Genomic DNA, 23,612 nt, shown 5'->3' on the forward strand with positions numbered 1-23,612 from the left:
TCATTATGGGCAGGATGGTCTTGATCTCTTGACCTTGTGATCCGCCCGCCTCGGCCTCCCAAAGTGCAGGGATTACAGGCGTGAGCCACCGTGCCCAGCCTGTTTCTTTATTTTTTGAAAGCAGACTCTCACTCTGTTACCTAGGCTGGAGTACAGTGGCACAATCGCAGCTCGCTGCAACCTCTGCCTCCCAGGTTCAAGCAATTCTCTTGCTTCAGCCTCCCAAGTAGCTGGGATTACAGGCACGTGCTACCACGCCTAGCTAATTTTTGTATTTTCAATAGAGATGGGGTTTCACCATATTGGCCAGGCTGGTCTTGAACTCCTGACCTCAAGTGATCTACCCACCTTGGCCTCCCAAAGTGCTGGGATTACAGGCATGAGCCACTGCGCCTGGCCTAGTATTCCCATTTTAAAGGGGAGGAAACTGACTGAAGAGATTCCATCACATAAGTCATAAGGAGCAGCCCCAGTCCTGATGGACTCCAATGTTCATCCTACTTCCATGGTTTAACGCTGTCTCCAGCTACTTATCAGCCTGCCATTGAGCTTTGATCAGTTACACTTACCTCTTGCATATGTTTTCCAATATACAGCTTCCCCTTTTGTGCCTAATTGTAGCTTGTCATGCAAATGCTCTTATGTATCCCAGTCCATCAATCCTCTCTGATGGAACACTTAATTTCTTTAGTAGGCAGAAATGCATTGCCTTGCCAGAGCTAAGAAAACATTGTACAGCCGAGCACGGTGGCTCATGCCTGTAATCCCAGCACTTTGGGAGGCTGAGGTGGGCGGATCATGAGGTCAGGAGATCGAGACCATCCTGGCTAACATGGTGAAACCCCGTCTCTACTAAAAATACAAAAAAATTAGCCGGGCGTGGTGGTGGGCGCCTGTAGTCCCAGCTGCTCGGGAGGCTGAGGCAGGAGAATGGCGTGAACCCAGGAGGCAGAGCTTGTAGTGAGCCGAGATCCAGCCACTGCACTCCAGTCTGGGCGACAGAGCAAGACTCTGTCTCAAAAAAAAAAAAAAAAAAAGAAAACATCGTTCTGCTTCCTTTAGAAAGTTAACAGCACAGGTTGCAGTTCACTCTGTGCTCTGCAGGAACTTACTACTATGTGGCATGGGCTGACTCGTCTCCACCTGAGAACTAGTCCTTCACCCCACTTATGACTTCTTTCTTATCACTCCCAGGTGGTCTTATGGTGCCCTGGACTTTCTCTTACACCTCCATGTCTCTGTGTAAACCAGGCCCTGGGCTTAGAAAACCATCCCCACTTTCTGTACCTGAGAGAATCTCTGCAATCTTTTGTGCTAGACTGTACTTCAGGGAAGTCTTCATCCCCTGCCTACCCCAACCAAGAGTGATGAGATGGCCTTGCTGAAAGCTTTCTCTGGGCTTCCCTCCTCCATTTATCCATGTATCCTATCCATTCATTCATCATCTCCTTTTTTTTTTTTTTTTTTTAAGATAAAGTCACCCAGGATGGAATGCAATGATGTGGTCACAGTTCACTGCAACCTCAACTTCCTGGGCTCAAACTATGCTCCCACCTCAGGTTCCTGAGCAGCTGGGACCACAGGTGTGCACCACGGTCAGCTACTTTAATTTTTTTTTTCTTCCAGAAACGGGGTTTCCCTATATTGTCCAAGCTGGTCTTAAACTCCTGGGCTCAAGGGGTCCTCCCGCCTTGGCCTCCTAAAGTACTATGATTACAGGCGTAAGCCACCAAGCCGGGCTGTGTCCCATATTTAAATAAATATAAAAATTAAATTAAATGGTTCAAACAACCTAATTAAATAGTGATTCCTTCTCTTACTGGCTTTTCACAGATTAAGCTACTAAAATGGCTTGAATTGGCCAGGTGCGGTGGCTCATGCCTGTAATCCCAGCACTATGGGAGGCCGAGGTGGGTAGATCACGAGGTCAGGAGTTCAAGACCAGCCTGGCCAAGATGGTGAAACCCTGTCTCTACTAATAATACAAAAAATGGCCAGGCTTGGTGGCAGGAACCTGTAATGCCAGCTATTTGGGAGGCTGAGGCAGAAATTGCTTGAACCCGGAAGGCGGAGGTGGCAGTGAGTCAAGATCGTGCCACTATACTCCAGCCTGAGCAACAGAGCGAGACTCTGTCTCAAAAAAAAAAAAAAAAAAAAAAAAAAAAAAGGCTCGAATTTACTTCTGGAATGCCTTGTCTTGCCCACTGATTAATTTTTCTGTTTTAAATTCGATTCCATATGATTTGGAGAATTGTCACTTTGTTTTAAAATTTGGTAGCACGGGTCTGATCCTAATATATATATTTTTTAAGTTGGTATTTTTCTTCACTTGTTTCTACAAAAGGAGAACATGAGAACATTGCTGGTACCGAACAAAGTCTGTGCATGGGCATTTTCCACAAGGAGCATAATCTAGCTCCTCATTTATTTATTCCTTCCTTTATTTCTCTCTTTAAGTCTTTCTAATTTTCTTTGACTCTCTCTTGTCCCAAGCTGAATTACTACCCTCACATTTAATGGATTTTATTGCTATTGTAAAAGGATTTCCATCCATCAAATTGTGGGTGCTCTCTGTTGAAAAGGGGCTTAGTACTCTTCTAGAACAATGATTCCCAAACATCAGAAGCACATGGAGGGTTTGTTGAAACACAGGGTGCCAGGCTCCCCTCTAGAGTTTCTGATTCATCAGATCTGGGGTGGGGCCTGAAGATCTGCATTTCTAACAAGTTATCAGGTGATGTTGCTGCTGGTGCTGGGACCATATACTTCGAGAAACACTTCTGATTCCCACACCTAACTGAAACACCTGGGTAGGGTGGGGCACCCTATGAAATGCTGCTTCTGTGGGTCTGAGGTAGATCTGAAAAATCTATTTTCTCTCTAGTTCATTAAGTTCCCTAGGTGACCATGATGCCAGGTTTGGGAACTGCTCAGGTGCAGGTTCATCTGTGAAGGGCTGACCCTCCTACCTCTCTTCCTTTTATGCAGTTGTCAGCTTATCTTTGCAGCCAGCCGATGCATTTTTCAGCCTAGACCCTATCATTCTGGCTCAATATGCAGATTTGACAGGACTTCCTTCTGTGTCTTCTTCCAAATTGTTGATTAAAATGACGAGACATAAAAATGAAGTTTCACCTCATACCCATTAGGACAACTACTATTTTTTAAAAAACAGAAAATAACAAGTGTTTGAAAGGCTACCAGAGAAACTGGAACCTTTGTACTCTGTTAATGAGTTTGTAACACAGTGCAGCCGTTATGGAAAACAGTAAGCGGTTCCTCACAAAATCAAAAATAGGCACGGTGGCTCATGCCTGTAATCCCAGCACTTTGGGAGGCCAAGGCAGGAGGATTGCTTGAGCCCTGGATTTCAAGACCAGCCTGGGCAACATAGCAAGACCTCATCTCTCCAAAATTATGAAAATTGGCCAGGCATGGTGGCGGATGTCTGAAGTCCCAGCTACAGGATTAGGTGGGAGGATCAACTGAGCCCAGGAGGACAAGGTTGCAGTAAGCCATGCTTGTGCCACTGCACTCCAGCCTGGACAACGGAGGAGGAAATGGAGACTCAGAAGGGGTAAATAATTTGCCCATCGCCATTCAGCCTGGAAGTGGCCCATGCGGGATTCGAGTCTGGGTCTCTCCAGGTACCTAGGTCTGAAGGTAAATCTACTTCCTCACTGTCTTCTCTTAACACTAGACCATCTTCTTCCTGGATCTTCTTACTCAAAACATCATTTTTGAGAATCTTTTTGGGGGAGTTGCTATGACAAGGGGCAGCAGTGATAATGGAAATCTATCATTCTTTCAAAAGCCTCAGACACAAATTCAGGCTTATCTCAAATAACAGAAGTTATAAGGCCTTTTTTTTTTTTTTTTTTTTTTTTTTAAGACGGAGTCTCGCTCTGTCGCCCAGGCTGGAGTGCAGTGGCTGGATCTCAGCTCACTGCAAGCTCCGCCTCCCGGGTTTACACCATTCTCCTGCCTCAGCCTCCCGAGTAGCTGGGACTACAGGCGCCCGCCACCTCGCCCGGCTAGTTTTTTGTACTTTTTTTAGTAGAGATGGGGTTTCACCGTGTTAGCCAGGATGGCCTCGATCTCCTGACCTCGTGATCCACCCGTCTCGGCCTCCCAAAGTGCTGGGATTACAGGCTTGAGCCACCGCGCCCGGCTGTTATAATGCTTTTAGTAGAAGAATACCAGCAATCTGTATAAGCATAACAGCACTTTCTTTAACTACCAATCAATATCATATGCTTGTAAGAAACGAAAGGACTGGTGTTATCTTCTCCCTTTTACAGATATAGAAACTGAGGCACGGAGTAACTGACATGTTTCAGGTCATTCAGTTAACTTCAGAGCTGGGAAGGGCATTCACTAGTACAAGAACCCAAGACGTTTCTTTTCTTTCTTTTTTTTTTTTTTTTTTTTTTTTCAGATGGAGTCTCACTGTGTCGCCCAGGCTGGAGTAAAATGGCAGTATCTCAGCTCATTGCAGCCTCTGTCTCCCGGGTTCAAACGATTCTCCCATCTCGGCCTCCCAAATAGCTGGGATTACAGACACCCGCCATCATGCCCGGCTATTTTTGTAGAGACCGGGTTTCACCGTGTTGGTCAGGCTGGTCTTGAACTCCTGACCTCAGGTGATTTGCCCGCCTTGGCCTCTCAAAGTGCTGGGATTACAGGCGTGAGCCACCGCGCCAGGCCAAGACTTTTATTTTCTAATTTACAGTCGAGGAAAGAAGTTTTAATTTTGTTTTGCTTTTTTCCTTGAGGAACTGAATGTTTTCTCTTTTCTGGTTTTAAAGTAAACTAACTTACTGTGTTTCTCTTTTTGCCCTCAAATTTGCTACCTGGTTAGTCCCTGCAGCTCTGTTATTCTTCATAATCGGCATGCCTGCTTTTACCACCTCTGATTTTCTGGTTCTACTGTCTTAGCTTTCATGTCTGTGTTGCCTTTTCTGGAATCTGCTTCAGAAAGGTCTGAAGGGGAAAGTCTCTGAATAAATGAGTGACTGACTCCCACCTATCTAATGACGTGCTTTGTCTCCTGAATTTACAATAATTTACTCGGCATTTTAACATAACATATAGCATTTTGGGGGTACAGAGAAACTCTGAATTCACTCAGTGAGATTACAGGAATCTGAAGGAACATCAAAGTCTGATAAATATCACAGGGGCAGAGGAAGGGGTCTCGCATATTTGATGCTCTACATGCCTTCTCTGGTATAATCCTCACCACAGTTCTCTGAGGCGGGTGTTTACAGATTAGGAAAGTAAGGCTCAGAGAAGGTTACTAACTTGCTCAGGATTACAAAGCAGCCCGAAGTGGAACCAGGAATAGAATGAAGGACAAAGTCCATAGCCAAGGCCTTTTCAGAATAGACCTTGTGGTCTCCAAATCAAAATAACCTGAAAGGTTTCCCAAGTGGTCATAAGATGGCAACTTGTGAGCTACATTTTTTTTTTTTTTTTTTTTTTTTTTTTTTTTTTTTTTTGAGATAGAGGATCCTACTCTGTTGCCTAGGCTGAATACAATGGTGCTATCACAGGTTACTGCAGCCTTGAACTCCTGGACTCAAATGATTCTCCCACTTCAGCCTCCTGAGTAGCTGGGACTACAAGCACACACCACTACACCTGGCTAATGTTTATATCTTTTGCAGAGACTGGGTCTTGCTATGTTGCTGGTTTCAAACTCCTGGGCTCAAGCAATTCTTCTGCCTCGGCCTCCCAAAGTGCTGGGATTAAGGTGTGAGCCACCTACCCAACCAGATCCACATATTTGATGCATAAAATAAGCTATAGACTCTGCACCTCACTCTCCCCAAAGCTACAACCATATGGGCAGGGGAGATAGTTAACTTCCTTTGTGTGATATTAGCATGATTCTGCCATTAAAAACAAAAACAAAGGTTTCTTCCAGAAATAAAGGCCTCTGGGTGGCTGGATGTGAATGGATTAGGCAGGAGTTAGTTCCCTGTGCCTGCCCCTTTCTCCCAGTCTGCAGGGCCTCCCCGCATGCCATCAAAGTGTTCCTACCTTTCTCGCAGTAGGGCTCCCCATCTTCCATGTGGAAGAGGCTGTTCCCGAAAGGCTTCTTGCAGGCCGCACAGACGAAGCAGGTGGTGTGCCATGTCTGTCTCAAGGCATGCATCACTTCCTGGGGGAAAGAGCCTGAGCTCAGGACAGAAAGCAGAAAGGGAGCGGGCTTGACTACCCCACCAGGCTCCGGCCACTGCCCGAGCATCCTACTGGGGAATAGGGCAGGAGAGCTCAGGATGCAGGCCTTGGTCACTCTGAAGAAAGACCCAGGGGCGGCAGAGAAGGGGTTGTCACTCTCCAGCTGGGTGCCAGGTCTTGTGCATTCTTACATAAACTGTGACGCTTAATCCTCCCATTAAACCTGGGAGGAGGTACTGCTTATTACTGTCATTTACCAAAGAGGCATTGAGGGTCAAGGCCACATTCTGGTGAGTGGTAAAGTCAGGTTATGAAGCAACCACTTGCTTTGCAGAAGTTCCACCACCACTTCAAGCTGTGTGGTACAGGTGCACAATCATCTCTTGCATCAAGTTCATTTATCCCCAAGTTTATTGGTGGCAAACCAATTCCCTTTCGGGATAAAAATGGAGTTGCTTTCTCTCTGTTACCAGCAACTTCTTGGCTTCCTAATGGGACCCCATGATCTTGGGGAAGGGCTGGGGAAGAGACATGGGTCAGAGGAAAGGGAGGCTGTCCACTTACCCCCATAATTTTGGTGTTGCACTTGGCACAGAGTGGGGCAAAGAATTGCTCATAACATCGCTCACAGTAAACGTTGTTCTGCTCTTCCACAAAGCACACATCTGCCAGGGAACTCTTGCAGTAGGCACAGTTGAACTCCTCAGGGTGCCAAGAACGGCCCATGGCTACCAGAAATGGGCCCCTGGGGAAGCAGAGAATGGCACCCAGTAAGGCAGCCCCCAGAACTTGGAACTAGGTATTTCAAGAACCCCAACACTGTTTATACTTTTACCCAATAACTCTGACTTTTGTGACTGTTCTGATGAAGTAATGTGAAATTCAGAGAAAGCTCCATGCAGAAAGGTGATCATTGTTGCATCACTTACAATAAAGAAAACCAGGAAGCAACTCAAACATCTACCAATAGGGGACTGGGTAAACATATCACAGAATCCAGTTGACCACTGATAATGATAGTAAGATATCCAATAATGATGCTGCTGATGGCTAACATTTATTAAATGATTACTGTGTGTCAGGTTCTATTCAAAAAGACTTTTGCATTTATTAACTTGCTTAATTCTCACAACAATCCTACGAAGTAGGTACTATTATAATACCCATTTTTAGATAGGGAAACTGAGGCACACAGAGTTTGAACAACTTGTTTAAGGCCATAGGGCTAGTAAGTGGTAGACCCAGGATACAAACCTGTATTGTCTAGTTCCAGGTTAGCAGTCAGAACAGTGGGACAACAAGGACATTTCTTTATATTCTAATTTTTATTTTTCTGTGTTTTCTAATTCTTCACTAATGAATATGTATTACCTTAGTTTTAAATAAAAGTGTATTTTTCATGCATATAAGCTCACACCACACATGCATACAAACATACTGTATTCAAACAACAGCACCCATGGTCCATGGCTTCTAAGTGTGAAATCACTTGTTTTCATTTTAGTCTGGCAGATGCCCACCAACTCCCTGAGCAGCCCAGGCCTATCTGTGGAAAGACCCAGAAGCAACCCTAAAGGAAAACTGGGTCAAAATCAACACTGTCTTACAACATGCCCCGTAAACCTACTGACAAGTCTGGTGATTCCCAGAACTCAACCTTAGCCCAAGGGGGAGTTCCTGGCACCAGGCACCCTGCTGGAGCTTCACCCACATACCTCATGCCAACCTCCCAGCTCCCTGGGGGAGTGGGTGTCACACAAGTATGGCAGCTAAGGCTCAGAGAGGTCAGACCAGAGGGCAAGCCAGAAGGACCCGAGCCTTTCTCCCTACACCTGCCTCCTACCCCCATCTCTCCCTACCAGGGCTCAGACTGTGGACAAAAACCCCGCACACACGCCCTTCCAGTGCCCCAATGCAGGGGCACAGCTGGACCATACCGGATGACGTTGTTGCAGTGGCCGCAGAGTGGAGTCCGGCTGCTGGCTGGGAAGCGCTCAGCCCTCTGGACGGTCCCCCTGGCAAGTGGTGGCACCTGGGGACCCGCTGGGGTATAGGCTGGGCCCCCCCGGGGCAGAGTCTGCTTGCTGATGGAAGTGGTGCTCTTGCCCGGGGCAAACTTCTGGGAGAAGCTGTCATCTGTCACCCAGGGGGGACGGCTAGCAGGCTCCGCAGGGCCCCCGCTATAGGCCGCCGAAGGTGCGGGGTTATAGTTGGGAGCAGGCGAAGGGGTATAGGCTAGTGCTGGGGATGGAGTGTAGGTGGGGGCAGGCGAGGGGGTATAGGCAGGGGCAGGCGAGGGGGTATAGGCAGGGGCAGGTGAGGGGGTGTAGGCAGGGGTAGGCGAGGGAGTGTAGGGAGTGGGACTGTAATTGGCCCCTGGGGACGGGCTGTAGGTAGATGCAGGCACTGCAAAAGCCAAAAACAAAACAAAACAAAACAAAACAAAAACCCCAAGAAAGGTGTGTCAGGAATTCATTCTTCCCAGTTCCCCTCACTCCCAGCCAGAGAAAAGGAAAAGGCGGCTTTAACATTAGAGCAGTACAATTTCAGTTTTTTCAGGAGACTTGTTCCTGAACTTCTTGATGGCCCAGATTTGAATTCTCAGCAGGGCTTCCAGAGAGCTAGAGAGCAAGCACAGCAGAGCCCTCGACATGGGCTGGAAAAGGGACATGGCTATAAATATCTGCAGCTGTGCAGGGTGGGGCTCCGCCAGGCCTTGACTGCCCAAGGCCTGCAGAAGATGGGGAGTGGGGGTGGGGGTACCTGGGCGGGAAGGGGTGGGAGTGGGTCAGCTCGCCCTTGACTGCACGATGCTTTCAGTTGCACTCTGACCAGTGATTTGACATCTGAAATACCATCCTTAGCATGAGTTTGCTGAACCTGGACCTAGGTCAGCCCTCAGGACAAAGCAGGTGACCTGGGTTTTCAGGTTCACGTTTCAGGTTTAGCTACAATTACTTTCTTGAAAAACAGCTCAGCTTGATTTGTACGGGGGAAATTCCATCTTGGTTTGTGATTAGGGTGGGGGATCTTGAAGGAGGCATTCAGAGGGTGCTGGGCAGAGACTCTAGGGTGACACAGCCCAGAAGTAGCTGCTCACTTGGCCCGTGGCTGCCCTGGGGGACCCCTGTACCTCCACATCGCTTTAGTGGAAGCTGAGAGTGTGTCTGAGTGACTGTCTAAAGATTGTCCAGGCAGTCAGAGCACAGGGAAGAGAATGCACTGCCTCACTTCTACCACACCCTCCTCCAGCTCCCTGAGAGCAGAAAACCGTTTTGGGCTCACAGCACAGAAAAAGCATTGCAACTGCTTACCCACAGCCCTCTTCGGCCTGGGCTCTCAACACCCAGCCAGGGCAGACCCAGCTGTACCCTGCACGCAAGATCCAGCTGGCCTCCTCTTCCAGCAAGTGAGGTTCCAGAAGCCTCACCTCATTTCAGTCTGCTCGTCGGGAAAGAGGCCTCATTCCCCCAACCCTAGGAAGCATGTTGGCACAGCCTCCCTCCTCATTCCTGAGCTCAGCCTGGGCAGGATGGACTGCACTGAGGCAGTCCCCACACCCACACCCTGCCTCTGCCTCCCACCCCACACTCCAGCCTCAACCTGGAGAGGAAGGTTTTTCTTAGGGCCCAAGACCCTGGCCCTACCTCCAGTCTCTCTTTCCCACCTGGTTCCCCTGGGACACCTGGGGCAGCCTGTGGCTCCCACTCTGCACCTTCCACTCCCAGGTGACCCACCCTTCAGAGCTGGATGACCTGGAAATCCCTGTGCTGGGGGTGAGTAGGGACCAGGTAGATAGGATCCATCCATGTTGTTGAAGGAAGAAGAGATAAAACCCTCCACAGCCCTGCCCTGGAGCCATCCTGCCAGTGAGGCCTTCAAAAGATAATACCGGCCGGGCATGGTGGCTCACGCCTGTAATCCCAGCACTTTGGGAGGCTGAGGCGGGCAGATCACAAGGTCAGGAAATCAAGACCATCCAGGCTAACACCATGCAACTCCGTCTCTACTAAAAATACACAAAATTAGCCAGGCATTGTGGCGAACACCTGTAGTCCCAGCTACTCAGGAGGCTGAGGCAGGAGAATGGTGTGAACCCAGGAGGTGGAGCTTGCAGTGAGCCGAGATTGTACCACTGCACTCCAGCCTGGGCGACAGTGCCAGACTCTGTCTCAAAAAAAAAGGATAATACCTTCTCCATAAGGAATCTTCCTCTCCTTTAGGGGTAATGAGGCACATAGCATCTGTCATCTGAATTTGTCTTCACATTATTCCCCCTTTACACTTGAGGTCACTGAGGCTCAGACAGAGCTAGTAAGTGGGAATACATCTCCAAAACCATTCATTATATCATCCCAAGCTGCCTCTGTAAAGATCATGAGTTCAATTTCTAGAAAATCTCGGTGCAACATGTCAGGGAGGAGTCATTTTCAACATGGAGGAGACCCCATGCTGTGGAGTCTTGATAGCATAGCCAAGAGCCCTGGCTGCAGGACCCAGCTCTACTACTTCCTGGTTGTGTGTCCTTGGGCAAGTTCCTTAACCTCTCTGGGCCTCAATTTCTTCATCTAAAACTGGCAATACTAATTCTTACCATCTCACAAGGTTATTATGAGGATTAAGGGAAGGTAAGAAATATAAAGAGCTTAGCCTGGTACCTGGCATAGTATGTCACTAAATGTGAGTAAGGATGGCAAGGATGGGGGCAACATGGGTGTCAGGGGCAGATGTACTGTCAGCCTGTCTCATGGCCTGCTGCTCACCTAGGGAAGCCCAGCCCCGTTAGACTGGTAGGGCCGGGGGTTGTGGGAGAGGAGGGAAGGAAAATGGAACGTCTTGAAGTCAGATAACCCGAGACTGAGGTCTATTCAGTGGTAGTGGAATGCCTGACGCCCTGCCTGCCCCACAGGGCATGCTGGGGACCTGCTGGAGTGACATAGTACATGGATTTTATAAATGTGTACAGCCCAAATTTGAGGTATTGTCACCCTCCCTAACAACTTTGCAGAGAACCTCAAAATGCTGGGGGAAGAAGTGATTCCAGGAACACCACCAGGAACAGAGAGCAGGGAGAGGTGATGTAGCACAACTTCAGAGCAGCTTCATCCCTCTGTTATACGTAAGGGGGTTCTGTGCAACATTTCCTCTCTTTCTAAAGTGCAATTATCTGCTAAAAAAGATTAAGATTAGCTGGGCACGGTGGCTCACTCCTGTAATCCCAGCACTTTGGAAGGCCGAGGCTGGTGGATCACCTGAGGTTAGGAGTTCGAGACCAGCCTGGCCAACATGGTGAAACCCCCATCTCTACTAAAAATTCAAAAAAATTAGCCGGGCATGGTGGTGAGCGCTTTGTAAATCCAGCTACTCGGGACGCTAAGGCAGGAGAATCTCTTGAACCTGGGAGGCAGAGGTTGCAGTGAGCTGAGGTTGTGCCATTTTACTCCAGCCTGGGCTACAAAAGCGAAACTCCATCTCAAAAAAAAAAAAAAAAAAAAAAAAAGGATTAAGACCACAAGCCCTAATCCTGCGCTGTCCAATACATAGTGCTAAATGGCCAATGAGCAGCTGAAACGTGGCTAGTCCGACCGAGAAGTACTGTTAGTGTAACACACACCAGATTTTGAAGACACATTAATAATTATTTTATGTTGATATGTTGAAATTATATATATATGGTTTTTTTTTTTTTTTTTTTGAGACGGAGCCTTGCTCTGTCGCCCAAGTTGGAGTGAAGTGGCACAATCTTGGCTTCACAGCCGCCTCTGCCTCCTGGGTTCAAGCGATTCTCCTGCCATTGCCTCCCAAGTAGCTGGGATTACAGTCACCTGCCACCACACTCGGCTAATTTTTTTTTTTTTGAGATGGAGTCTCGCTCTGTCGCCCAGGTGGAGTACAGTGGTGTGATCTCGGCTCACTGCAAGCTCCGCCTCCCGGGTTCACGCCATCCTCCTGCCTCAGCCTCCCGAGTAGCTGGGACTACAGGCGCCCGCCACCATGCCCGGCTAATTTTTTGTATTTTTTTTAGTAGAGACGAGGTTTCTCCGTGTTAGCCAGGATGGTCTCGATCTCCTGACCTTGTGATCCGCCCGCCTCGGCCTCCCAAAGTGCTGGGATTACTGGCGTGAGCCACCGTGTCCGGCCTGATGTTTTAAATATATACAGTCAAAGAAAATATATTAAAATGAATTTCACTTGCTTTCTTTTACTTTTTAAAAATGTGGCTACTAGGAAATTTCTTTCTATTGGGTGGTGCTGTCCTCATCAAAATGACTGTTTCCACGTGCCAGGCCCTTTACGTGCATCATTTCAAGTAATTACTCGCTGCAATTCAAGGAGGCAGATAATATTTGCAAGTCCATTTTACAGATGAGGAAATGAGACTTGGAGGGCTTAAATGGCTGCTTCCAAGTCATCCAGCTGGTGAACTACTTAGCTGAAACAAGCTCAGGCTGCCAGACTCAACAGCAGATGCCCGTTTAGAAACTCCCCAGGCAGCAAAACAGGCTTTAGTACGCCCCCTTTCAAGTAAATCGGGCCCTGGCCCACATTTCCTGCCTCCCTCCAGCAATACTAACCCTATTCCCCCTGCCTGGCAGTCGCTTCCCTCTATTGGAAGGCCTTCCAGACTCCCGGATCCACCTCCTTTTCTAAGCCCCCACAACACGGAGGTAACACAGAGGTCTCACAGAGGCAGGCTAGAATCTGGACGCCGATTTGACGGCTTCCTTACCGGGGGCTACACCCACCCAGAGAAGGAACCTCCCCGGCCTGGGTGGCCCAGCCCGGCAGCTCCGTTCCCCCGTCGCAACCCCCACTCCCGGCCGGTGGCGAGCAGGCAGCGGCGCTTCGCCGCCCTCTGCTTCTGCACCCTTCAGCCTGGCTCGCCGTCATGCCAGGAAAGACCTGATATCCCATCTCGCAGCCCCGGGGGCTGTTGCTATTTCTGCGTGACGGAATTAAGCCAGTCTAAATTAGAAGGTGATATTTCATCTCTAATTGGCAAGTTCAAAAGGCCCCTATCGCACTCGGCGGGCTCGGGGATGTGTAATTAAACAAGGTGATTTCTGACTCACTCCGGGCCGGGCCTGGCTCTCCGCGAGCGCCTGGCCGCCGCCCGGCCCGCGGGCCAACGTGGCCGTCCCCGGCCCGCGCGCAGGGTCCCCGTGACGCCGCCGCCCGCCCCTTCCCGGGCCCCAGGTGTTCTGGGGAGCGGCCGCCCACCTCGGGCGCCAGCGATAAGATCCGGCCTGCGAACACCGCCCTCGGCCCGGAGGAGGCCCCGGGGGGAGCTGCGCCGGCGGTCCGGGGCGCTCCGGGTCCCGCGCGGGCTCCCCGCCCTCTCCGACGCCCGGGTCCGAAGAGCCTGGAGGGCAGTGGAGCGGAGAGGGGCTTGGGCCCACAGGCCCCACTTCGTCCGGGGCGCCTGCCAGCCGCCCCCGGACTCCACTTGGCAGCGGGGCCTCCCGGAGAGGGAGGTGGAGGCAGGCCGGCTCCAGCGCGCGCCCGCCCGGCCGCCTCCTTCCCCCCGCAGGCAGGAATGAGTTAATGTCTGCGCGGCCTGGGAACCGCGCGGGGGCCCGCGGCTCCGGCTCGTCTCGCTCTCCTGGGCCCCAGCCCAGGGAGGAGGAGGAAGGAGACGCAGGGCGGGCCGGCCGCGCGCCCCCGGAGCCCTGACGCCGCCTGGCGGGCTGGGCGAAGACAGCCGGCGGCCGCCCCGGAAGGTGCCAGAAGCGCCTCCCCGGGAAGAGACGGAAATGTCCTCCTTGCGCCCCGGCAAGGCCTCGCCTCCAGCCGCCGCTTCTCCTCCAAACTCCTCTCCAGCCTCCCCTCCCTGTGTTCTCAGTCTCCGCAGGGGCAGCCGCTTCCCACCGCTCCATCTAAGGCTTTTCACTACTGCAAAATGCCACCTCGCCCTGCGGAGTTTTCACCTCAGAACCGTCTGTCCTTGCTCCTTCTCTAGGGACAGAGAAGGGCACCTCCTGTGTGACAGACGCTGTGCTGGGTGCTTCATTCCATTTCCAGAACACGAGGTGTCCATGAACATCACAGCCTGGAGGGATGAGGCGCTTTGCCTTCGACAGCAGAGCAGGCCCTGGCACCGGCCTCTGTCTGGGGCAAAAGCTGCTTCGACCACCCACACTCAACCCTGCTGTCAGCGAGCTTCATGAACCAAACCCCCGGAGCGAGGCCCGCCCTGACTTGGTGCCTGTCACATTTCCCCGGGCTCCAGCAGCAGAGAAAACTTCCCTGGGGTCTCTCCCTGTGCCTGGATAGGACCTGCTCCCGAGTCCAGGCTCCACCTGTGCTGTTCTGTATCCCCATGGCTTCGGCCAACTCTAGCACACTGGCATGAAACGGAGAAGAGGGAGTCTCATTCTGTCGCCCAGGCTGGAGTACAATGGTGCGGTCTGGGCTCACTGCAACCTCGGCCTCCCGTGTAGCTGGGATTACAGGTGTGTGCCACCATGCCCGGCTAATTTTTGTATCTTTCGTAGAGTTGGAGTTTTGCCATGTTGGCCAGACTGGTCTTGAACTCCCGACCTCAGGTGATCCGTCTGCCCTGACCTCCCAAAGTGCTGGGATTCCAAGTGTAAGCCACCACGCCTGGTCCAGAGAAGACTTCTCTGTTCTCCTTTGCTCTCCCTTAGAATCATCCACTACTTTCTTGCTCACCTGTCTCCCCCAGGCCAGATGCAGGCTCCATAGGATTCTGACCCACAACTGAAGGATGGAGGGTGGAGCCTCAATAGCAAGACCTTGCTTCCCATTCTTCTGGGGATGTGACCCCAGAGCCATCTCTTGACTCTTGCAACTCCTGGAACCCACCCATGGCTTTAGACAGCCTCCCCTCCTGCTTTGCCTCTTACCTGGCTGGTAGACAGAAGGCCGGATGCTGGCAGTGGTGACAACCCGGGGCTTGGGTGCAGGGGCGGCGGGGCCCTCACTGTAGCTGGTGTGAGTGGCAGGTACTGAAGAGGCGGCCATTGCTGGGCTGTAGGAAGAGGCCTGGGGCCTGGAACCAAGGGGGGAAGGGTTACACCCAGAAGGACACCCCCACTGGGGCCTGCAGCCAAAGCAGGCTGACTCCCAGGTCTTCAGAAGCCTCTGTGAGGACACCTGACAGAGGCATTTCTTGGGAGCTGCCAGAAACTGTAAACGAAGGACCATAAGGGTCTCAGAGGGGAGGAGGGTGTTCCTTGGGTGGCTAGTGCCACTGCCTTTGGAGAGAGGGAGAAAAGCCACCAGCCAGACAGGAGGACACCGGGAAGACCCTTCACTGTCATGGGGAGAGACTGCCCAGGTGGGACTGTGGAAGAGCGCAGAGGTAGGGGAGAGGAGAGAGATGGCGCTGGTCAGAACTACCTACCCCCATGACCTCGTGAGGTACCTCAGCCCCTGACCACCTGGCCTCTTCTGCCTACTCTTTTCTATTGTTGCTGGAAGGAGCAGCAAAGTCTCAGGTTTCTGGGCACAGATACTCCAGGGAGAGTGCAGGGGAAGTCAGGAGACACCCGCGCCGCTCCCCCAACCCCGTCTCTGCCACTCAAGGCCTCCCCCCCGCAGTAACACACACCTTTTCTGCATAGAGTTCCTGTTGTCCTCCTCTAACTGGGTTAGTTGTCAAGGGGCCTAGAATCACCTTTCCCCATGTGTGGCCCTGGGACAATGGGGTCAAAGAAATTTTTTTAAAAAGTGTCCTAGTTCATTACCCTCAGCAGAGTATGTGCTTGGCCTCTCCTCCCAGAGAGTTGAAGGCTCCGAGAACTCCTGGAATCCAGCTGCCTGTTGAGCCTTCTCTGATCAGCGTTCCCCAGTTGTATTTGTTTATAAAACGCTTTTCTTCATTTAAAACTAATGAACACCTTGCAAAACACATCCCTGGTCTTTCAGATCTCAAAGGGGACCACATGCCCACACCCAGGGCAAATGGGTTATTGCTGGAGGTGCTGGAGAAGTGAGTCCTGCCTGCCACCCCCACCCACCGCCCCATGGCTTCCTGCCTTCTTTCTGTCTGTTCCTCAAGGGCCCGGGCCCTGCTGGGCAGAGCTGTAGGATGAGGAGTGCCTTCCTCTCTGGGGCTCTGAGAAGGGGGTGGCCCTGGGATGAGAACCCACCACCAAGCTTCTGAGTGGATCCAGAGAGGTCTGAAGGGCTGTCCCAGACAAGGTGGAGATAAAATGAGCCTCAGGTAGCCAGCATCCCAGACCTGGAGACTGTGCACACTTGCCCTGTCAAGCTGCCTAGTTTCTGGCTGAGTGAAGCCATTGTCTCCCCTCCCCAGGCCCACCTGCCCTTCTCTGGATAGATTTCTGTGCTGAGATCAGCAGAGTAGGGGTCTCCACGGAAGATGAAGAGACAGTGTCCGAGGGTTGCCGGGCTTCCATAGGGATGGGGGTGGGCCAAGGGGCAGTGGTCTTAGCCGGACTCCATCAGTGGAGGACACTTTGCCCGCAGCCCAGGAGCTACAGGTCCTGAGTCAGGGACTGGCTCTGGGAAAGGGAGCAGAGGCTTATGGCATCCATTGAAAAGTCTGAAGCCATGCTCCCATGAAAGGCTGGGGGGTCCATTTGCCTCCCATGGGCTCCCCCAGCTCCAGCTCCATCCCAGCCCATGTGTGAGGAGGGAAGGTAGATTTGCTCAGAGTACAACCCCGTGACCCCTTCTACTCCAGCCCCACTCCCCGCTGGGCAGCCCTCTGTGCCCCTCTCCAAGCTCCACCCAGGCCCCAGCTCTCCTGGCAAGGCAAAGGGAAGGAAGGGAGGACTCCCCCTGTCGGGGGCATCCCGAGGGCTCCAGGAGCTCAGCCGTCGGCACGCCCAGGACACTGAGACCTGAGCCTGGTGCTGGTGCCTGCCTTTGAACAGGGTTGGGGCCCCAGGGATGAGGCTGGACTGCCTGCAGGGCTCCAGCATCTATAGCCCCTCACCATTCAAACTGGGAGGCTTCTTCCCACTCTACAAGAGACATTTCTTGCCCTCCTCAAAATCTCTTCCTTGTGCAGGTAGCAAGGCCTTTATATGAAGAGATTCTGGTATAAAGAGGGGAAGCAGTGTCCTAAATCCCCCCAGAAAACTGGGATGAAACCATCCCTGGAGGGCCAGCCTCCTCCTTCAGGCTTCAGTTGGGCTGGGGAAAGGCTGGTCTTGGGCACCATGCAGTTAATGTGAAGCCTGGGATGGGGGCAGCACACAGGCCTGCGAGCCAGTTTGCTCATATCAATCCCACCTCAGGCTGCACCATGGACCTACCCATTTTGATCCAAGAGGCATGTCCTCCCCAGCAAACCCTGGGGGCCAGGGTGGGAGGCTGGGACACCTGGGCTCCGACCCCAAACACTAACTGGCCGACTCTTGGAAGCCCAGACAGAGAGCAGGCCCCATCCAGCCTGATGCACCACATGGCCACTGCAGAGTGACCTGTCAGCCTGGCCCCTCTGCCTCCCCTCTTCTCCCCTGGCCTTTGGTCTCTGCCTTGTTGGGTGTCTAGGAAGGCAGATGCAGGAACTCACAATACTTGTGTCCTTAGTATGTATTAGGTGTTTTACAGACATTTTTTCTATCATAATCTTATATAATAGGTGTTTGGTAAACATCTTAACAGACGAGGAAACTGCAGTTCAGAGAGCTTCAGTCAAATTTTCAAGGTTACACACAGTAAACTGTGGAGCAGATATAAATTCCACTATACTGGGTGCCTCTGGCGTTAACATGCTTCTCCAAAGAGAGGGGAGGGGAAGTGGGAAGTTCATGGCTAAACTCTCTCTGACGAAATCTGACCTGCCTTCCCTGCCCAGCTCCAATGCTCCCTCCTCCATGGAGCCTTCTTTGATTTCTCCAGCCCACAGGGACGACTTTCATTCTACCTAATCTGAGTTCCAGGAACAAAGACTTTTCACACAGTCCCCTTTTGTTATCTAACTCTGTGTGTATGAGTGTGTGTATATGTCTGTGAGAGAGACTGTTACCTCTCTCACTGGTATATGTGTTCCTGGGGGGCAGAGTGACAGTCCCTGCCACAGTGGTGCACACCCCTGAAATTCACCTTCAGTTTCCCCTTCACACTCTGCACCAAGCAGCACTGGCCTTGGCTTCCTCCAGGCCCATGGGCCCTAACTACCTTGGACACAGCTGGCCATAGGTGGACCCAGAGTGGGGCGTTTCCTGCCTCCCTTCCCCAGGGTCAGGCCCAGCACCTGTGGGCCAGTTACCTTGGGCTGTCGGCAGGACTTGAAGCAGGGGCTGTGGCGGCGGCAGAGGTGATGGCAGTGTGGGCAGCAGCTGTGGCCAGGGGTGGCGAAGCCGCACTGGGAGAGGCAACAGCAGGCGGCTGGGCAGAAGCGGGCAGCAGCGGGGTGGTGGCCTGGCTGGTGCACACTGGCGCATGCTCAATAGGGGTGCTGATGAGGTGGGACCAAAAAGACAACAGGTCAAGGGAGCCTGGAGACCCCATGAGGCCCCTCTGCATGGGGGCAGGTGGGTGCAACAGAGGCAGGCTGGGCAGAAAGCGCCACCCGCCTTGCAAACAGAGTAGGATCCTCAGAGGGTATGTCTTCCAGCTCAGGGAAGGAGCTCCTCCAGGATCCCAGGAGCAGAGGCTCAGACCACAGAAGGGTCCCAATAACATCAAAAACTTTTTCAATCCTGGAGGCATTTCCCACCCCCACCTCTCAAATTTTTCTGTCCTTCCTAATTTTTCTTTTTCAGCAAAACAGTGTGGTATAAAAGCCGATGGAATTACCCACACATGTTCCTCCCTGATCCTGTTTTCACCCTTCCCCATTCAGTCAAGAGCATGTGCTACCTTGGGAAGGAATGATACAGCAAAAAAAGCAGAGTGAAGATATTTGAGTGTCAAGGGCTTAGGCTCTGGAGTTGTGAGAACCTAGGCTTTGGACTCGGAAGGACTCGGCACCAACAATACAGATGGCTGAAAGCTACCATGGCAGACAGAGCAAGGTTACCTGGACAAAAGTGGGCACTGTGGCAAGGGGATTCAAGAATAGAAGCCCCTGTGCTCCTTTTCAAGGTCAAACCTGGGGAAGTGGCAGGACCCCAGGGTTCCCCAGTCTATGGTGAGGGGCCAGACAGACCTGAAATAGCCCAAAGATTCCCATGCCTCTGTGTGGCCTGGGTGCCATAGAGGATTTGCCATGCACCCAAGAGTGACAAGAACATGGTCCTGAGCACCTGCAGATCTGAAAGACCTTGTAACTGGGAAAGAGAAAGGCGATCACTCTGCCAGTGTGGACCAGATGGGTTGGGGGTGTCTCAGCAGATGCCAGTGCAGGCAGAACCTGACAGAGGACCAGGTATGCCCACACGCCCCCACCCTGAGTGCCTTGGCATTCTGTAAGCACCTCTTCCCTAGAACCACTCTAGAAAGACAAGAGCAGTCAGAGTTGGGTGGCTAACTGTAAAATGGGGTGGGCAGAGAATAAAAGTTAAATTATAGGAAAGCAAAGAAATGCACATTCTTTACTCTTTGATTTGTATTTGCAACAACAGCAACTGGATAAATGCAGCTCCCGCGAGTGGGAATGACTCCCCCCATTTTATGCCGTTTGTTTATTGACCTCATGCTATGTGCCAGGCATGATAATGTCTTTCCTTCCTCACAGCAGCCCTCTGATGTGGGTATCATGGACTCTATTTAATAGATGAGGAAATGGTAATAAAGATAATTCAGTTGCTCAGAGTCCTACAACTTATCAGTAAGAATAGCAGGATCTGATTGAGGGATGTTGTGATTTGAATCCTTAACTGGTACCTCGTGGAGGAAGAAATAAACCTCTTGTTGTGTTGTGATCAGCCAAGTAGAATCTTTCCCCAGTAAAAGGCACTATTCTTATTTGAAATAATTAGAATAACAATACTTTCCATTACTAAGTGGTGCCTGTAGTCCCAGCTACTCGGGAGGCTGAGGCAGAGAATGGTGTGAACCTGGGAGGCGGAGCTTGCAGTGAGCTGAAATCACGCCACTGCATCCAGCCTGGGCGACAGAGCGAGACTCCGTCTCAAAAAAAAAAAAATGTAGCCGGTGTGGTGGCGCATGCCTGTAATCCCAGCTACTGGGAAGGCTGAACCCTTGAACCCAGGAGGCAGAGGTTGCGGTGAGCCGAGATCATGCCATTGCACTCCAGCCTGGGCAACGAGTGAAACTCCATCTCAAAAAAAAAAAAAAAAAAAAGAAAAAAAGAAAAAAGAAATTACCCTATTACTCCATGTTATCATTTCAACCTCCCTGAGCCATTGGGATTGTGACCCTCATTTTGTAGATGAGAAATCTGAGGTCCAGAGAGATTGTGTCTCTAGTAAAACATCACAAAGCTGCAAAGTGGCAGAAAAGGGCTTGAGGTCTCACCACTATAACACTTTGCAAACTTCAGTGTGTGCTTGAAGCCCCTGGGGATCCTCTTAAAACAAATTCCTAGTTGAGTAGGTCTGGGGCAGAGCTGACAGTCCATATTTCTTTTTTTTTTCTTTTCTTTTTCTTTTTTTTTTTTTTTGAGAAGGAGTCTGGCTCTGTCGTCCGGGCTGGAGTGCAGTGGCCAGATCTCAGCTCACTGCAAGCTCCGCCTCCCGGGTTTACGCCATTGTCCTGCCTCAGCCTCCCGAGTAGCTGGGACTACAGGCGCCCGCCACCTCGCCTGGCTAGTTTTTTGTATTTTTTAGTAGAGACGGGGTTTCACCGTGTTAGCCAGGATGGTCTCGATCTCCTGACCTCGTGATCCGCCTGTGTCGGCCTCCCAAAGTGCTGGGATTACAGGCTTGAGCCACCGCGCCCGGCCTTTCTTGTTTTTTTAAACTGAGACGGAGTCCCACTCTTTCACCCAGGCTGGAGTGCAATGTCACGATCTCGGCTCCCTGAAACCTCCACCTCCCAGGTTCATATAATTCTCCTGTCTCAGTCTCCCAAGTAGCTGTGATTACAGGCATGCACCACCACGCCCGGCTAATTTTTGTATTTTTAGTAGAGATGGGGTTTCACCATGTTGGCCAGACTGGTCTTGAACTCCTGACCTCAGGTAATCCACCTGCTTCGGCCTCCCAAAGTGCTGGGATTATAGGCGTGAGCCACTGCACCCAGCCGAGAGTTCACTTTTCTAACAGGCTTCCAGGTGATGCTGATGCTGCTGGTCTGTGGGCCACACTTGGAGTAGCTGGCACTAAAGGGGTCTGCCCTAGATAGGAATGCAAGTGGGCCCTGAGCTATTTGCAAAAGCATCACTGAATTGCTTTCCTCCATCTGGTGAGGTGTATGGTAAAAACAGCATGAAATATTGTGAGAGGGTCATGGAAGAATAGAGCTGGAGAAGTGGCAAGGTTGAGGTTGACTGCCCCCATGGGAGAGAGAGTGCCATCCTTCTCCATAACTGCGTGGGAAGCTTTTGGGATGGGCAAGAGCAGTGGCTACATCTTGCCCAGGTCTTCCCTGACTTAATGCTCAGGGAGGCAGTCTCGGACAGCCCAGCTTGCAGGCCTGCAGCCGTGCCTGGCTCTGGCCCTTCCATGAGACCGCTTGTGAAAGAACCTTGCTTCTGGAAGCCATGCCGGTGATGTGACTGCCTCAGAGAAGTAGATGCAGTCTCTGAAGCCACACCATTGAGCTGGCTGCTCAGACCCTCCTGTCAGTGTGGGCAGGTATGGCCTGGGATGGCTCAGGCTGACACAGAACACTGATCTCTTTGATCTGCTCTCCATGGCCCTACATCACACTTCCAGTAGGCTGTTGGGAAATGAGGACACTGCACAGGACAAGGGCAATGACAGTGTCCAGGCTGGGGACAGCATTCTGCACAATGAATAGGAAGTTGGCTTTGCCTGTCTCCTTGGCTCCAATTCACTGTTAGGCCAGCTTACCTGCCACTCTCCCCAGCCAGAGCTCCAAATAAACCCTGGATTCCAGGGCATGAAGTTGGAGCTGGATGTGGGCCCTAGGAAAATTCATCATTGACTGCAGCACCAGGACAGTGATCACCACCAGGTATACCTGGGTATGCACGTAAGGGAGCCTGCTGCTTGGGGTTCTTGCTGAGTGGCATCCTCTCTGGCACCACTGTCTAAAGACACCAAGAAGCCAGGGCCTAGGGAAGGCAGAGGAGGCATCAGAGGGTGTCTTGAAGGATCTTGGGCTCTTATTCCATGTCAGTTCCTGCCTGAAGTTCCACAAGCCCCCAGAAGCATCCTGAAGGGCGCATCATAGAGCAAGCACTGTGGAGAACTTACTTGGCCCTCCCTGGCTTCATTCCTAAAGACAGTGCTGGTGAGATCACCCCAGCCTGATCTAAGATCTACAGTTGCCTCCTGCCTTGGTCATAATTCAGTTTAAACATCTAAGCAAAAACCAAACTAGACCCAAATGCTCATGGCTCCTTGGGGGGATGGCGAGGCCAGGAGAAACACAGCCTGGCTCTCGTCCCCTTTTCAGCTTATCTCTTCCCTCAGTCTGGTCAGCATTAAGGTGGACATGTTGACTGTGTGCCCCCGCTCTTCCATGGTGGCTCTTGGTGGTGGGAATGGTGGGATTTGGTTGATGCTGTTATTGATAACTATGATACTATGTCTGAAAAGGATGGGGATGGTAGTGGTGGTGATGCTGGGTCTTGGGGTTGTTGTCACTGGGCTTGGGTCAGAACTGTTGGTGATGGTGGGGGCCTTGTGATTGATATTGACAGTGCTAAAGGGGTGGTTGCCACTGTGGGGGTGATGATGCTACTTGTGTTGGATAAGATGGTGAAGCATGAAAATCTCTGTTGATTGGGTTGACGATAGAATACCAGTCAGGTGGTTGATCTTGAAATTATTCATGCTGCCACCCCCCTAGTCTACATTCCACCTTGCTGCCTGGTGACTATGGCTCAGGGGAACCCTGAGCTGCATCACTTTGCCCCAGGAATGCTCCACTGCAACTCCAGGGCCCACACTGCCATTGTGGTCTAGGTGAAGAACACCTCATCAGCTATAGTGTGAAAGGTGCCCTGCAGCCTTTGCTAGTTCCACTTTGCCTTCAGAATGCATTCAAAATCCCATGGCCTGGGAGTCTAGATGCAGACCATGCTAACCATGGATGACATGCTAACCATGACATCCTCTGCATTCTCTCCATTCCAACCAAAATGATTAACTTGGGGTTTTGGGACACCACTTCTCATCAGCATCTCTGCTTGCTCTGCTTAGAGTATCTGTCCAGCCTTTTGTATCTACTTCCACCCTAATTCTAACCATTCCTGAAGATAAAATACACTGACCTCTTCTTCCAGGAAGCCTTCTTTGATCCATCACTTGGAGGGATGCTCCCTGTCTCTGGACCATACATGATCATCCTTGCATTGGGAACACAGCTATATTGGCCCTTTCTGATTCCTTTAGCACTCACAGTAGTCAGGCATCTCCACAAATGCCCACAGACACTGGATGCTGAATGAA

At 51.4% G+C, this 23,612-nt stretch overlaps 1 protein-coding gene across 3 annotated transcripts in view; it reads right to left on the reverse strand.

Moving 5' to 3' along the window:
* Positions 1-23,612, reverse strand: part of LDB3 (LIM domain binding 3) — a 69,490-nt gene that overhangs the window by 11,968 nt on the left and 33,910 nt on the right. For 2 of the 3 annotated variants that reach the window (XM_073019012.1, XM_073019015.1), the window contains 5 exons: positions 18,395-18,583; positions 15,054-15,199; positions 8,124-8,592; positions 6,751-6,931; positions 6,046-6,166 (listed from right to left, as the gene is read on the reverse strand). In XM_073019012.1, the coding sequence (XP_072875113.1) occupies positions 6,046-6,166; positions 6,751-6,931; positions 8,124-8,592; positions 15,054-15,199; positions 18,395-18,583 (1,106 nt within the window). The remainder of the gene's footprint in view (positions 1-6,045; positions 6,167-6,750; positions 6,932-8,123; positions 8,593-15,053; positions 15,200-18,394; positions 18,584-23,612) is intronic. The other variant, XM_073019013.1, reaches the window with a different exon arrangement.

This window comes from Chlorocebus sabaeus, chromosome 9 (genome assembly GCF_047675955.1).
Source record: "Chlorocebus sabaeus isolate Y175 chromosome 9, mChlSab1.0.hap1, whole genome shotgun sequence".
Classification (NCBI taxonomy): Eukaryota; Metazoa; Chordata; class Mammalia; order Primates; family Cercopithecidae; genus Chlorocebus; species Chlorocebus sabaeus.